Raw genomic sequence first — 16638 nt, 5'->3', positions numbered from 1 at the left:
AGAGAGAGACCAAAGCCTCAATATCTTATATGATCCAGCCTCAGAAATCATACTGTCATTTCTGCCTTATTCTGTTTGTTAGGGGTTATTATGGCCAGTCCATGCTCAAGAGGAAAGAAATTAGGCTCCATGTTTTGAAAGGAGTGTCAAAGAATTTGTGTATACATTTTAAATCACCACACTCTGGTCACGTTATTTACATTTCTCCTGCATGGAAAATATATTAACTCCCTCCCAACACCTCTCCCAAACCTCCAGCCTTTATAGCATCAGCAAGAGGCTTCTAAGGTCTAGTTCCTTAAGGACAGCAACTCCAGTACAGTCCCTCTTGATCTGAAGACCTATGAACTAAAGAGACAAGCTGTCTGCCCCGCTCCCCACATATATATGTCCAACATACATGGGGTAGGATAGGCACAGGATGACTGCTAAAGACACCCTGGTCAAAAAGGGGGATACAGGACATACACAACAGTCCATATCAGTTCTGAAATCCAGCCACGCAAATTTTGAAGGTTTCTTATTAGGACTCAGTCGTGTTGCTGCCTGTGCCAGATGAGGTCACATAGGAAGAGACAGCCCAAGATTCACATTCCCTCTTTTCCTGCCCCAGGCTCTGTCCCACAGTATGAGGGGTACGCTCCAACCCACACATCCACTCTATCGCCCCTCACATACACACACTCCTTGACCACTCTGTGGGCTTAGGGGTATGTCACTGGCAGTTCAGTCCATGCTCAAGAGAAAAGACTCTGGGAAAGAAATCCATGCAGGCCCCAAAAGCAAGCTCAGGACTGTTTCAGTGGGGAAGACAGATCTTCTGTATCCAGAGTTTGGTCCAGCTATGGATAGGGTGAGCATGTGGGCATGTTTCTTTGGCCCTGCAGACTCCTCACCCCATAGGAATAGGCACACTCTGAGAAGGGTTTGAGTGGGGCCCTCTAAAGTATGAGGCCCAGGGTGGGAGGGCCCTCTTGCCCAGGTCTAAGGACAGTGCTGGAGCTAAGGACTGGGAATCTTCATGTGATTGAAACAAACACATATTGAGATGAGAGAGAGAGGGAGGACTGTAAGCTGTGGTTATGGTTAGAATGTGGGACACTGAGATATAAGGTTTAGCAGTTGAGCATTCTGGGTGGTGAGTAGCCATGGAAGGGTGGAGTGGAAGTGAAGTTCACTGGAGTTGAGGAGGTCAAAGATGACAGGTGGGGCTATGTTGTTGGAGCTAACTGGCCTGCACACATTCACTACACAATGATGATATAGGCACAAGTTACTGGCAGGGATACTGAAGTCACCAGGATGTTGCTACAATAAGAGGTAGAGCGGAAAACTGGGAGTCAGGTGCCAAAGTCCTCAGGGAACACAGGGGAGTAACCAGGAAGCTGGTCATAAAGGATAACAAGTAGAGGATGGTAGGACTAATGATGGAGGTAATTTCACAGGAGGGTGATTTTATAGGCGGGTGGAGGAGTAAAAAAAGTGGCCACCCTTCCCATCCCCAGGTCCAGCCCTTCAGTGCAAGAGGGCATGGGAGAATGAACAGGCTTCCCTCTGGCGAGACAGAACATCTGTGGGTAAAGGTCCTTTTTTGTTAAGGTGAGAAGAGTGAAAGAGCATTCAGCGGTGAAGCTGAAGACGTAGAGTAGTTTATTTACATTAGAACAAGGTCCTAGAGGGCGTCAAGCGAGAGGGCGGCAGGGAGGGCAGCAGTGAGAGGACAAAACCGAAAGAAGGAAGCACAGATAGGACTGGGGTGAAAATTAAGGAGGGCACAAGTGAATAGAGGGACTTAAAATATTTGGGGGAATTAAGAGCCATGGCTGGAGGTGAGGGGTATGCTAGGATTAACTGGGCTCAAAAGTCAAGCCAGTACCTGTGAAAAATCCCTGAAATTGTGCATAAAGGACAGTGTGCCCGGTTTTGTGCACATAACTTTGGGCTATCATCGTCAGGTACACCAAAGCATGAAAATCACTGATTTAGCCTGCCTATCAAAGCCCAGCAGTGACTAGGGGAAAGAAGAAGCATTCTGCAGCTCTCCAGATCACATGCAATGTGCACTGTATTTCGATTTTGTATTTAATATAAGATGTGATGATTAAAGAAGATAGTGGCATTATAGCTTAATAGAACACAAAGGAAGTGCAAGTTTCATGCAGAATAGCACCAGGTGCTAATATGGTGGAATAATTCTGGTTTGATGCAGAGACTGTTATAAAAGGACTTTGCCATGTATCATGCAGTCAGCAACCAGTGTGCAGGCTCAGAGCTCCTGTTAGAGCACTGGTGAAACGTTGTTTTGTTCCTTGGAAAAGCTCACACCTTCCTTATGGAAAAGCTTAGCCCAAAGTGACAGGGAAAATGAAAAGAGACTCCTGCCCAAGAAATTTCAGTAGTTCCCATTTGCCCGCAGCATAAGCTCTCTGGTATAAGGAATAGGACCACGATTCTACTCTGCCTTCCATCACAGTCATATTTCCTACCTACCACCTGCGCTAATTCAGATCACAGACCATTCCCAAATCAGTGTTTTCAGTCTCGCTGCCTTTGCTTATGCTGCTCATCCCACCTAGAATGTTTCCCCAACCCCACCCCGCCCCCGCCTCCACGTTTTGGGTTAAACCCTCTGAATCCTTTTAAAGCCCAACTCCAGTGTTCTCCGGCGACAGTGTTTTCTGACTTACCGGCTTTTACTTTCTCCGAACTTCTGTGGCATTTGTTACCTTATGGCATTTATTACATAGTTTCCCAGTATTTTATTATGAAAATTTCTGAACATATAGAAAAGTTGAAAGAAATGCATAATGGATGCCATATATCTACTATCTAGATTCTACAGTTGCCCTTTTATTTGTTTTTATTCCATATCTATCCATCTATCCATTCCATTCATCAATCCATCTTACCCTTTCAAATGCAAATTTCAAAGTTAGTTGCAGACATTAGTACACTTTACCTGTAAATACTTTATTATGCATATCATTAACTAGAGTTTAATATTTGTTTTTTTTTAAAGACTTATTTGTTTATTTGAGAGACAGAGAGAACCAGTGGGGGAAGGGCATTGGGGGAGGGAGAGAGGAAATCTCGAGCAGACTCCCCGCTGACCATGGAGCCCGACTCAGGGCTCAATCTCATGACGCTGAGATCAAAATAATCATGGCTAACACATATCAGGCACTTTCTCTGTGCCAGGCACTGTTCTAAACACTTCATATGCTTTTTAAAATTCTTACAACACCATGAAACACGTAGTATAAAGAGATCTGTTGTAGATAATAAATATGAACCTACAGAGGTTAGGTAAGTGGTCCAGGATGCATAGCTAGTTCTTTCAGTGGGTGGAGACAAAATTTAAACCCAGCTGTAAGTCCAGGGCATATGCTCTTAACCACCATTCACATTGCCTCCCCATGGTCAAAGCCTTACCCGTTGAGGGAAACTAATCATATTTATGGAACATTCAAAGAGTCCACTGCTTTGGACCATCCTTGTCATGGTGCATTAACAGAGATAGTTGGCTTCAAAAATTTTCCCTGGTAAATTTATAGCAGGGGCATGAACCTCCACAATGAAGGGAGAGGAAAGCTGGCTTCTCCATGGACTTGTCACTGGGTCACTGCTGAGAATGTCTCATGACTCAGATCCCACGGCTGCCTGTATCTACTGTGTGGCTGCCCTGCATCTCTTGGACTGGTGTGGGAGGCAGTGGAAGGAGGGTGAGGGAGAGTTCTGAGGCCTGGGAAAGTCACAAGGACAACTTGGCTGGCAGCCGCCTGGCCACTCAGAACAGAGGGAAGCTGATGAGGAAGCCAGAGGCACAATAGGCCATTATTTCTGGCTGGAGGAGGTTGGTCAGTTTGCTACGGGTGACCCACCATCCCTCCCACCAGTTGAGTTCTCCTAGACCTTTGGCTGGAAGGAAAGCAATTATATTTCAAGAGATTCACAGGCTCTGTCTGGAGACTGGGGGAAATCCTGAGGCTCATTATGGCTGTAAGTAATCAGGGATTAACTTTGAGGACCACCCTCTTGCTTCAATCCTCACTACACACCACCGCCAGATAACACAACTGAGTGCATGACTCCCCTCTTCAGAATCCCTCCATAACGCCACCAATGCACCAGGTTGAACAGGCTACAGCCCTACACAATATGGCCTAACCTAACTTTCTAAGCAAGCACAGAGTTTTCAGAGTTTTCTTGGCCACTATTTACACACGCATTAATGGAATTTACATATATAGAAAGAACTCTGTGATCAAATAGATTTGGGAGCTGTTGGATTAGTTAACCCATTCTTTAAGTGGAATTTCTCAGAGCCTTGAATTAATGTGCATGACGAGTCTCTGAAAGAAGAATGCAATGAATGTGTTCCCAGTTTAGTTTTTTAAGAAGTCTCTCAAGAGACTAGTGTTCTATAGAAAGTGTGCTGTCTCAAATGTTATTCTCAACACAGCTATCCCCCAAATTTAGCAATTCTTCTAAGCCTGTCATGGCAGCCGTGAAAATGCACTGCTCAGCTCTGCTGTAGTACAGAACACAGCAGACTCACTGCTCTAGCTGCTGTCCTTCTGGATCCAGCAAAGCTATACGGGGTAGCTTGTGACCAAGCGTAATGATGAGCAGGGGTCCTCCATACAGATCCATCCCTGTGCAACGCGGGACTCCTCTGATAGCTGACCTTGGCTTAAGGATGTCCCTTTGGCCTGGCTGAAACTTTCTCAGAACGGTGTTGCCACCTGAGACTCTTCCTACCCCATCTTCTTTCCTGTGTTGAAATCTGAAGCTTCTCCTGCTTTTTCTCCTTTGTCTGTCACAGGCATATCCCTCAGTAAATCTCTTGCACATTTAATTCTACCTCAGCATCTGCTGCTTGGGAGATGTAAACAAGCACACCTATCTCAAATGTGTTTCCAAAGCCTTCCCAGATTCAGCTTCTTCTTGGAACCTCACATCACTTTTATGGCATCTACCTTTACGATCTGCACGGAGAGGCCTCCTGATACAGTAGTGCAGTTCATGGAAGACACTCTTGGAGATAGTGACCCAGGTTTGAATCCCAACTCTGCACTTACTAGCAGTATAACCTTAAGGAAATTCCTCAACAGGATGGGGATGGGGGATACCATTATTTTACAAGGTTTGCAAGGATTAAATGAAACATTATTTAAAGCACCAAACATATAGCAGGTGCTCAAAAATAGAATAATGATCATTTACAGTCATTTATGTTCTTTCTACTTTCCCCTATCAAATTATAAGGACTTGAGGGTGGGCAGTGTGATTTTTCATCTTTAGCTCGCCCAAAGGGCCTGAGATGTAGGTGTTATTCATAGTGGATCAACAAATACCTGTTTAAATGAAGTGGGAAGAAATGCAGAAGGAAAGGGGCATCTCAGAGAAGAGGAGATGCCAATCAGGAGAATCACTCAGGAGAGTCAGCCAATGGTACAGGAATGTAAATATTCAAAATATATAATACATGTATAAAGTAGAAAATGTTTATATATATGCTTATATATACATATGTTTTATATAGATGTTTTAATATATATTTATATTTAAATATATAAAAGAACCATGATTTCAGAAATCACTGCTTAGGAGAGGGCCAGGAAGACTAAAGTTGTCCTCCCAGACCCCTTTGCAGAGGTTTGCACTCTAAGCCCTGTAAACACAACCTGGAAGGGCAGTTTAGCAGTGAAATCTTCATACCTAAGCTCAGTGCAACTAGGAAAAAATGGCAGAAATGCAAAGGAAGGAAATTGTAAGATGGATGAGAAACAATGTGTCAATGAATAGACAGAATTAGAATATACAGAACCAGGGGTTTCCATCCAAGTCCAGAGTATTGCCTTCTTGTTCAGTCCAGGATATCAGGCCACCTTGATTTTAGCCTGGCTTGGAGGGGGAAACCACAGCAGTGGTGGCCCCAGAATAATCTGCCGTGGGTCTTTCCAGGAGGAAGCTACTGGAATTCCTAGATCTTATGTCTATATGCCCAGCTATGGCTCCACCTCTGGGGAAGCTCAGGAAAGGACATCATCTGTCTCAGGAGCCCAACATTGCTCTCTGATGGGAGGGGAGGCCTTCATACTCACCTCAGCTTTTCCCAAAGCCTCATCAATTCCTTGAAACCCCAGTTCCAGGAATTTTTTAGCAGAGTAAAAAAATCAGAGCTGGAAGAAATGCCTAAGGCCCCGTTTGTGGAGCATAGTCCAGCATTAATGGCCTCTTTGCTTTCCCAATAGATGTGTGATCATATGTAGAAAGATTCCCTCCCCAGATTAATACCCTTCTGTTCTAACAGGATGACCTTCCATGACTGGCCTTATAGTCTCTTCATTTAAATCCCTTATGTCACAGGAAAGCTCTATGGGTATATGTGTATAGAAGTTAGCTTTTTTTTTTTTTTATGAGGACAAGGAGGAGGGGCAAGTTGGGAGGGGTTGCCTGTTGAAAGTCAGGGCTGTTGCTACAGCTCCCCTACAAGTAGTAAGTCACCAAGCCTATTACGGTTCAAATCTAGAGGCCAAAGTGTATCAGGGACATCTCCTTCATCTCCTTCAACACAGCATCAGTTTTCTCTGTGTTTCCAGCAATTTTATGAGACAAGCTACAAAGGCACACCATTTGAATGAATCACTCTGCTCTCAATCTATAATGCCAAGACTTAAATATAGTTAATTCAAATTAACTAGGTCCCACAGATAAGAGTTAGCTTGACTGAATCATAAAGCACATTAAAAGAAATTCAGTTTTATTGCCTTCAGGAATCTAGTAGAACTATGCTAATGAATTGCTCCTCAGTATAGATCTTAAGGGAAATCTGTTTTAATGAACAAATGAGAATATTTTCTAATTCAGTCCATCAATTGTTCATATGGAAAGGGTTAGTTGTCAAGTGTATAATGGTTACCTTAAATGCTTGGTCTTGCTTATATCACAGTATTTAAGTTGAACAAACTCTGTTGATAAATGGTATAAAATAAAAGATCCAATTTGTCATTCCTTCAAAATTAGCGAAGTCCCAATTAATGCCACAATGGCTCCGTTAGCCATGAAATCAAGCTAGCGTAGTCATCACTCAGAAGCAACATCACTCAGCTTTTGTGTGGGCTGTTCTTCCAGCCCTGGGGACATCCCTATCCTTTCAGATTATGTGACACACATTCCTTCTTCTCACACTTCCTTCTGTAAGTGTGTATTAAGCAACTAGTGTGTGTCAGACACTGCAGTGGAGACTAATCTCACAGTCTAGAAAGGGAGACAAACATGAACAAGTATTGTAAAGTGCTGTAAGCACAAGGATTGCTATATCAACAGAGGACCATGGATTATGAAGGAGTCACTTTACCCCGAGAGCATCAGGAAGGCCTCAGATTTAAACAGATTCTTAAAAATGGAGGACATGTTTATGTGGCCAGCTAGGAGGGAAAGGGCCGCACATAAGGAAAGATGCCTAGGCATGATAGAGCATGGCATGTTCAACAAACTGCAAATAATATGGCAAGAAAGGTACAACAGATGGGATGTCAGGGGAGGAAATAGTAGGAAGAGGGGTTATTTAACAAGGGCAGACTGGAGAGGTCAGCGGAGGCCAGATCAAGGGGAGTAGGGGCTGGCTGTCCTCAGTACTGGGCCCACATCACATCTGGAGTATATTTAGGATGATGGTGACAAACTAGGGGGCAACAATGAAGTGAGAGGGTAAATCTGGTCCCTATACTCCATCTTGGCCACAGGCAAAAGTCTAAATTTGTGATTTCTTAAGAGAAAAATTTTGAAAGCATATGTGTTGGTCCATTTAATTCCAGGCAAAGCCAAATGAGAATGCATCAGTGACTCACCAATGAGATTGCATTTAAGATATACAGCCTCAGAGCCAAGACCAGCCTTGTGAAAACAGATTTCAGGACAATATGGAACTGGATATTGGCCAAGAAGCCTGGAAAAACAAACTCTGACCTCTTAAAGAAAGCCAGGCCTTTCAAAATATAGAAGACCAGTGGGAAGGGGGATTAGAAATAAAATGTTAGGTATACCAGTTATCTATTGCAACCTAACCAATATACCAGAACTTAGTGGTTTAAAATAATAATAATTTATGTCTATGATTCTGCACATCGACTGGACAGTTCTCCTGATCTCTACTGGGCTTACTCAGGCAGCTGTCTCAGCTGATGGGTCAGATGGAGGCTGGGCTCAGTTGGGATAGTATGCTGGGCCTCTCTCTCCTGACAAGATTTTTCATTCCAGTTTCCTTTATGGTACAGCAATTTCAGGCCAGCATCCCAAGAGGGTGAAAATGGTAGCCTAATGAGTCACAGGTCAGCACTTCACCACATTTTATTAGTCACATAGACACTCCTGTAAAGGGGTGGGGAAATAGACTTTGTCTCTTGATGGAGGGAGCGGTAAAGTCATATTACAAAAGAGTGTGAGTCTTATACTTATGATGTTCCAGGTACTATTTTATATCCTTTCCATGTACTAACTCATTAATCCTCATAATAACTCTATGAACTTAATTACTATTAGCAACTCAAAACTGAGACACAAAAAGGCTATGTAACTTCCCAAGGTTACACAGCTGTTAAGTAGAGGGGTCAAGATTTAAGTCTAGGCACCTGGCTTCACAGTTTATGCCCTTAAACCACTATACTATACTGCTTTCCAAATATTATCATCCCATCACACCAAATAAGGAAACTGAGGCAGTGATTTGGTGACTTGCACGAACTGAGGCATAGTACCATGCCATCACGTGTAGGAGACAGAAGCCAGGCTTTCCCCCCCTGTAAATCAAGCCCTATTACAGTGTAACAGTTGAGGTTACCAGCCATTTCTATTTGAAATGGTTTTCCTAACAGGAAGGATTATATGGGGGCGGGGGGTGAAGCCCAGAGTGGGAGGCCAAAGGCAGTACCAATTTTGAATCTATTCCGAAAACATGCTACACTACAGCTAGGGAAATGAAAACATAATGCATTTTAGACATGCTATTTTTCTTGAGAAGACAATGGCTATCTTTAAGTTTTGAAGCAAAGGAAGGATGAAGCTGTGAAAATGGGAGCTGCTTAGTGAATGGACCCTAGAAGCTAGTCCCCAGGAAAAAGAGTTTGACAAAGGGAGGGCCAAGGAAGGTCATGCTCCCAGTGCCAATGTATGAAGACACCAGGCAGTGTGCAGGGAGAACACAAATGAATTACATTGCTCCCAGATGTCATTTATCTCCACTCAACTATTACCCAAGAAAGGGCAAACTTCTCTAGCCTTCTGCCTAGATTAGAAGCCCAATCTATTGCTTTCCTTTTGGAGCCCTCCATGAGAATGCAGCTACTAATTCCCATGACCTATCAAATGGGCTGAGGTCTACTTTCATCTCTGCCAAGCCCTGGTCCACCCCAAGGCTTAATCCAAGAGTCCCCTTGGATGCTACAACTCAGGTACCTGACCCACACAGGAACTCCTGGCTCAGAGTGGCAGGATTGTGCTAAAGGCTAGACTCTTCCCACTCCTGGCTAACCTCCCCACTGTAGGAAGGTAGGATTCTACTCTCTAACTCTGGCCAATGAGAACTATTTCAAGGCTAGGCCTCTTTCATCTCAGGGCCAACACTCTCATCATGATTTCAGATATCTTTCCGCTAAGTGTCCTCAGTGGTCACTTAGAATTCAGAATACTTTCAATTGCTTTGTGACTTGGTGTGTTGACTGCTCCTGAATATCATGACAGAATGGGGTCAGCAGATCTAGTTCTGGCCACCAGAGAAATAAGAATTCAAGTTGGAATGGGGGAAGGATTAAATGGTCACTATTCATTGATGGACAAGATTGTCTATGACTACATGCAAAATCCTAAGAAATCTACAAAAGAACTTCTATAACTAATACAGTACATGAGTTTGGCAGTGTCACAGGATAAAAGGCCAACATCCAAAAGTCAATTGTATTTCTGTACACTTGTTAACGTACAATTGGAAACCAAAATTAAAAGATGGAATGAGAGAACAAAAAAGCTAAGCGTGATGCTTACGGTAACTATTTGTATAGAACTTCAGTGGACACTTCTACAACTGTCTAAGGGGAGGGAGGAAGGAACTAATGCAGGAACACTTGTATTCTCACTCCACCCCATTCTGAAATGCTCTTAAGGGAAGGGGCCGCAGACTGTTGAAAGGCTCTTCAGGGGATTCCTATCACCTCCAGAAAGAGAAACAAACTGACTGGGAGGCATCAGCATCTAACATCTTCTGCATCTAACCTGGGAACCTGTTAGAAACAGAGCAAGGGGGGAGGGAAAGCCAGGTGATTCTGATGCACCCACTATGTTCAAAACAGCAACTTCCATACTTAATTCTGTGCCTGAGACCAAAGGCATCCAGGCTGCTGAGGTTTATAGTACCCTCTGCTGGTGCCCATCTGCAAAGGCCAACCTCTGAACCAAAAACAAGGCTCACATAACTAATTTGCTAGCCTGTGAATTTTTTATTCAAGTGAAGGAATGTTAAGAAAAATCCTGTTTCCTATTGCATCCACTGATGCCTCATTCTACCACAGAATTTCTGAGATCATGGTCCATTTTCCTTTGGTTCTGCTGTGGCTTTCATTTCCTTGTGCATCCTTCCTTCTTCTAGACTTCTAATAAAGGACCCAGAAGAGTTTGATGAAATTTTCAGAGACAACTGTCTCCAAGGCCAGGCAAGTCACCCACATAGGAGGTCTTCTCTGCCTTAGCCTAAGGGCAGTGTCACTCTGGCTACAATGGAGATGTGAGTCACTCCAAACCCAAAATCTCTCGATGGTTTCCTGTAACTTGAAGCAAAATCTATCTAGTCTTCACCAGGACCTTTGAGGCTTGCATGATTAGAGCACTGGCCACTTCTTTCTAAGTTCACTTCCAATCATTCTTTCCCTTGCTCACTCTTAAGCTAAGTCGGCCTCTTAATTGTTTGGAGAACATGCCAAGCCTATTCTAGAGGTCAATACACTCCCTTTTCCCTCAACCCCTAGATATCCACGTGCTTCCTCCCCCATTTCATTCAGGCCTCTACTCAAATGTCACCTCTGCAGAAGGCCTTTCAGTGCTGTCAGATAGCAAATGCTCCCTTATCACTCTATCCTTTTATGTTTTCTACTGTGTGTGTGTGTGTCTGTGTGTGTGTGTGTGTGTGTGTGTGTGTGTGTGTGTGTATCCACTTTTGGCTACCAAGAGTGAATTCCCACCAAGCAAAATTCATGGGGGGGGGCACACATTAGTCAAAGTTTTTTAAAATTCACGTAGCAAGAGAGACAAAACACTATGGAAAAGAATAGGAAAACTCAGTAAGAGGGTGTTAGGAGGGGCTTGCACAAGATTTGGGCTTGGGTTAGGAGATGCTGCGGATGGTTTAAGGAAACAAGGAGGTGGGATGCTATTCCGGATTGAGTGTTTTTAGAAAACTGGGACAATTCAGTATCTTAGTTACTCATATTAATAGGGAGAGGGGCATCTGGTTATTTTTGTGTTGCATATATTTATCCAGGCCCGTTTATGAGTGAAGATGGTCCATCACAATCATGCAGAGCCCTCATCTGATGTGATATTCTAGAACACTGTCCATGTTAAGTAAGGGAACACCACTGCCAGTTACTAGTTGACACTTGTCAGGGATGCTTCTTTCTCATATGTTATTGTCTAGAAAGTAAGCTTCCTCAGGGCAAGGACTTTCATTTACCACTGAAGCACCAGTGCTTAAATAGCGCCTGGCATATGGTAGGTGCTCAATAAATGCTTGATAAATATTCTTTCAAAACATTTTCCATACTTCATATCTAAATGGAGCCCTATAATATGGAGCCCTTCCATTCATATATATCTAAAATGGAGCCCTATAATGGAGCCCTATAATGGACAGGGTAAATTCAGATCCCTGGAATGTCTCGTAGGTCATGGCAGAGTAAATATTAGCTGCTGGTGGCAGGCAGGTATTAACATTTACCCTTTATAGAACTTTAAAATGGAAAGCAACTGAGTCCTCCAGACTCTCCTTTAGACCAGAAAGGACTTAGCTTCCTTTGGGTGCTTGGGAAAACAATTATCAACCCCCTGCCCCCTGCAATGGCAAGAGATGGACAAGGTAAAGACTATGCTATAAATAAAATGGGAGAAACCCTTCTCAATCTGTTAGATCATCTTCCTTTTCCCATTCAATATTTTATAGTCATATGGGCTTTTAACAAAATATGTGACACAGTATGCAATGCAGTTAGTCCTCCAGAAAGATATGCATCCCAATAAAGCTGTCACGTTCCCTTACTATATTACTATTTAAAAATACTTCTGCAGCTTACTTATGTAGAAAGGGAATTAAGATATCATTTTTAAACCTTTCAGATTGACAAAAATGATAAAGTTCAGTAATACATTATTTTGGCAATGGTGTGGATTTACTGGCAAACTCATACATTGCTAGTGGAAGAATAAATTGGTACAACTTCTATTAAGGTCAATCTGACAATATCTAACAAAATTTAAAATGCACAAACCCTTGGACACAACAACTTCACTTTTAGCAATTTATTCTACAGATGAACTTGCACACATGCAAATCAATATTTATTGTAGCAGTGTTTGAATAGGAAACAATCTAAAAGTCACTTCAGGGAATGAGTAATAAATTATGAATGACATCTATACAATAGAGTATCATGTTGCCATTAACAAGAATGAAGCAAATGGCATTCTTTATGTACTTATATGGAAAGAACACTAATGTATCAGGTGGGAAAGAGAAAAGCAGTTCTTGACATTGGGGAGCTGGCCTGGTATCATCAGCTAGAACTTGGACGTTGCTAGAAGCTGGCCTGGCACCCACAGCTAGGACTACTGTTTTCTTGTTGAACATAAAAAATTTCGTAGAATACCAACATATGACAAGGAGACCTGTGACCATGATAGATCAAGATAAAAACAAGGCTATCAATAATCATGTCTGAACATAGATAAAAACATGAACATTATTGAAATCACAAAAATAACCAAATATCCCTCTACCCTAATATGAGTGATTTTTGTTTAACAATTATAACATTAGCGTCGATTCATTCCTCTTGCCTTAAGATTAGGATGCCCAGAATTGCCCCAGCATCCTGAAAGCATTCAACCCAAAGCAAATCCATGCTTCCTTAAACCTTTCCTCCCAAACCACCTAATCCAAACCCAAATCCTGTAAGTCCCTTCCCAACACCCTCCAGCAGAGATGCCCTATAATTTACCCTGGTGTGCATTCTCCCTCATTTCAATGAACAATAAATCTAACTTATTCAACTAAGCTGTGTCCTTGGAGGGGAAGGCATTGGCATATGTTAAGTGGAATAAATAAGGTGCAAAACCATGTATATATGTGCATATATGTATATATGCTACAATTTGTTTAAATTAATATAAGCATAAATAGAAAAATATATATTTGTTTGTTTGAATATGCATGGAATGCCTCTGGGAAAACATCTAGTTAAAAATGATTGCCTCGGGGCGCCTGGGTGGCTGTCGTTAACCTTCTGCCTTCGGCTCAGGTCATGATCCCAGGGTCCTGGGATTGAGCCCCGCATCGGGCTCCCTGCTCAGCGGGAAGCCTGCTTCTCCCTCTTTCTCTCCCCCTGCTTGTGTTCCCTCTCTCGTTGTGTCTCTGTCAAATAAATAAATAAAATCTTTAGAAAAAAAAAAGATTGCCTCTTGGAAGGAGAACTAAAGGCTGGGGCACAGGGGCAGGAAGAAAAGTTTTTAGTTTATATAATTTGTTACTATGTTCATTAATTACTTACTATTAATAACTTTTTAAAAAGATACTAAGAATCATGGGTGCCTGGATGGCTCAGTTGGTTGAGCATTCAACTCTTGGTTTCGGCTCAGGTCATGATCTCAGGGTCCTGAGATTGAGCCCCACATCGGGCTCTTGGCTCAGCGTGGAGTCGGCTTCCATCCCTTGGCCCCTCCCTCCCGCTGCTTGCACACGCGCTCTCTCTCAAATAAGTAAATAAATCTTAAAAAAAAAAAGATAGTAAGAATCACAGATACCCCTGTGATCAATAGTGAAAATTCAGAATCTTGCCTGGACAGTTAGGCTTATCAAATTTCTGCAGGTGTGATTTCCACCATGTTGGAGTCCCTCAAATCACATCACTACTGCCAACTGCTCTCCCGCCTACAAAATCAGTCTTTCTGGAAAAACAGGGTCAAATTTCAGGTACATTGACATCTTACTGATGAAGGCTGCTGACTAATCTGTACTGAAAAACCATTAGGGGGCGCCTGGGTGGTCAGTCGGTTGGGCATTCGCCTTTGGCTCAGGTAATGATCCTGGGATCCTGGGATGGAGCCCCGAGTCTGGCTCCCTGCTCTGGCGGGGAGCCTGCTTCTCCCTCTCCCTCTGCTGCTCCCCCTGCTTGTGCTTGCTCTCAAATAAGTAAATAAATAAAATCTTAAAGAAAAAAAAAGAAAAAGAAAAAGAAAAACCATTAGGTACATGTGTTTTCTTTAGAGTGGGATCCAAGACTCTTAAGGCTGGAATATGAACAGTTCGTGGTGGTTTTATTCTATTTTATTTTTTAAAAAGATTTTATTTATTTGTCAGAGAGAGAGAGAGCGAGAGAGCAAAAGCACAAGAGAGCACAAGCAGGAGGAGGGGCACATGGAGAGGGAGAAGCAGACTGTGGGAACCTGGTTCCCGGACCTACTATCTTAGGGTCTGTAAGCCTTGCCTTCATCTCCAGTTTGATCTGGCACTTTCCATCATCTTACCTTTCTCTTTTTGACTTACACTTGTGCCCTTTACTAACTCCTCTGTTTTATTAAAAATACATACCCTGTCAGGGCGCCTGGATGGCCCAGTCAGTTAAGCATCTGACTCTTGATTTTGGCTCAGGCTATGATTTCAGGGTTGTGAGATCGAGCTCTGCATTCAGCAGGGAGTCTGCTTGAGATTCCTTCCCTCCCTCTTCCTCTGCTCCTCCCCCACCCCTGCTTGCTCTTTCTCTCTCTCAATAAATAAGTAAATCTTTATTTTTTAAGAACACATAAGTTTCTTTTTTTTTTTTTAAAGATTTATTTGACAGAGAGAGAGAGAGAACATAAGCAGGGGGAGCTGCAGAGAGAGAGGGAGAAGCAGGCTCCCCACTAGGCAGGGAGCCCGCCCTGGGATCATGACCTGAGCCAAAGGCAGAGGCCCAATTAATTGTTGGCACCCCTATAAGTAAATCTTAAAAAAATAAATAAAAACACATATCCTGTCAACAATTCTCTAATACATACATAAATCCAATTTTTTGCATGACAGTAAGTCAAACCTTTCATCATGTTCTTATCAATTTTTCCTTCAGGGAAGGCTCAGTTCAAGTTTTACATGCCTAGTAAATTCTGCTTGGACCCTCAGTCCCTACTAAGCCCTTCCTCTCCCAAGCTAACATTAAACAAAGAGAGTAAAATTATCTATTTACTCAGCTGTTTCCAAACATTTCCTTCCCCTACCCACAACTTTTTTTTTAAAGATTTTATTTCTTTCTTTATTTGAGAGAGAGAGAGAGAGAGAGAGAAACAGCATGAGGGAGGAGAGGGCCAGAGGGAGAAGCCGGCTCCCCGCTGAGCCAGGAGCCCGATGTGGGACTCGATCCCAGATTCCAGGATCATGACTTGAGCGGAAGGCAGTCACTTAACCAATTGAGCCACCCAGACACCGAATCCTCAACTCTTTTTTCAAAGAGAAAGCCTACAAGGAAAATCAAATATGTAAAACACCAACTCTGCATGAAAATGGTACAAACTCCCCACCTGCCTTTCTCCTATCCCTGAAGATGTTCAACCAGGCAGTTTTAAAACTATGGGTTTATTCCACCAATGAATGTTGTTGGCTACCTTTTCATGTCAACTTCCCAGCTAGATTATTAATTTCTTGGGGGCATAGGCCCTGTTTTATTGACCTAAATTCAACTAATATTTCAGCATTATGTATCAGCTACTACACCATCAAGGGTAGAGTACTTTCATATCTGGCCTTTAATACAACCTATGAGAAAGGCATTTTTTTTCTCCCCTCCTTACACATAAAGTTAAGTGGAGCTGGAAGAAAAGACCTAATTTAATCAGAGGCAGAGACGCAACTCATACCCAGGCCTTCAGAGTCTAAATCAGTGCATTTTCTATTCCACCAAGTAGCCTCTAGGTCTGTCCTGGGCATCCCGAGAGAGACTATCTGGGGCCAGAGAGGCTGCAATTAGTAGTGGTCACGAAAATAAGTTCAGTCATGGATTAAGTCCATATGGTCCTATGACAATGCTTAGTGTTTCTTAGTGTTTACTCCATGGTTCTGGGCTACTGAGCTACCCTGAACAGCTCTTTTCCCTTCTTTCCCTGTTCATCATTATTTCCAAAGCTGACCTGACAGGATGAAGGCATCTTCCCATATAATCTACAATTAAATCAAAACCAACCAAACAAACAAAAGCTTTAATGTGTCCAGGAATAATTAGCTATTTACTTCTTTTCCCTCCCTCTCATCTTAATCTGCAGTTATTCTAATGCCCTCAGGAAGATTACTTTTCTTTCCTAGTTTACACAAAGAAAGGAGAAAGGGCAAATGGCTTATCTAATAGA

At 42.7% G+C, this 16638-nt stretch overlaps 1 protein-coding gene across 1 annotated transcript in view; it reads right to left on the bottom strand.

The window, feature by feature from the left end:
• Positions 1-12590: 12590 nt before the first annotated feature.
• Positions 12591-16638, bottom strand: part of SAMD8 (sterile alpha motif domain containing 8) — a 45520-nt gene continuing 41472 nt past the window's right edge. Inside the window, exon 5 of the mRNA XM_027596138.1 lies at positions 12591-12933. Within this exon, the coding sequence (XP_027451939.1) occupies positions 12874-12933 (60 nt within the window). The 3' untranslated portion in view covers positions 12591-12873. The remainder of the gene's footprint in view (positions 12934-16638) is intronic.

Source organism: Zalophus californianus, chromosome 15, assembly GCF_009762305.2.
Source record: "Zalophus californianus isolate mZalCal1 chromosome 15, mZalCal1.pri.v2, whole genome shotgun sequence".
In the NCBI taxonomy this organism is placed as follows: domain Eukaryota; kingdom Metazoa; phylum Chordata; class Mammalia; order Carnivora; family Otariidae; genus Zalophus; species Zalophus californianus.
This window is presented reverse-complemented; position numbering and strand designations above follow the sequence as displayed.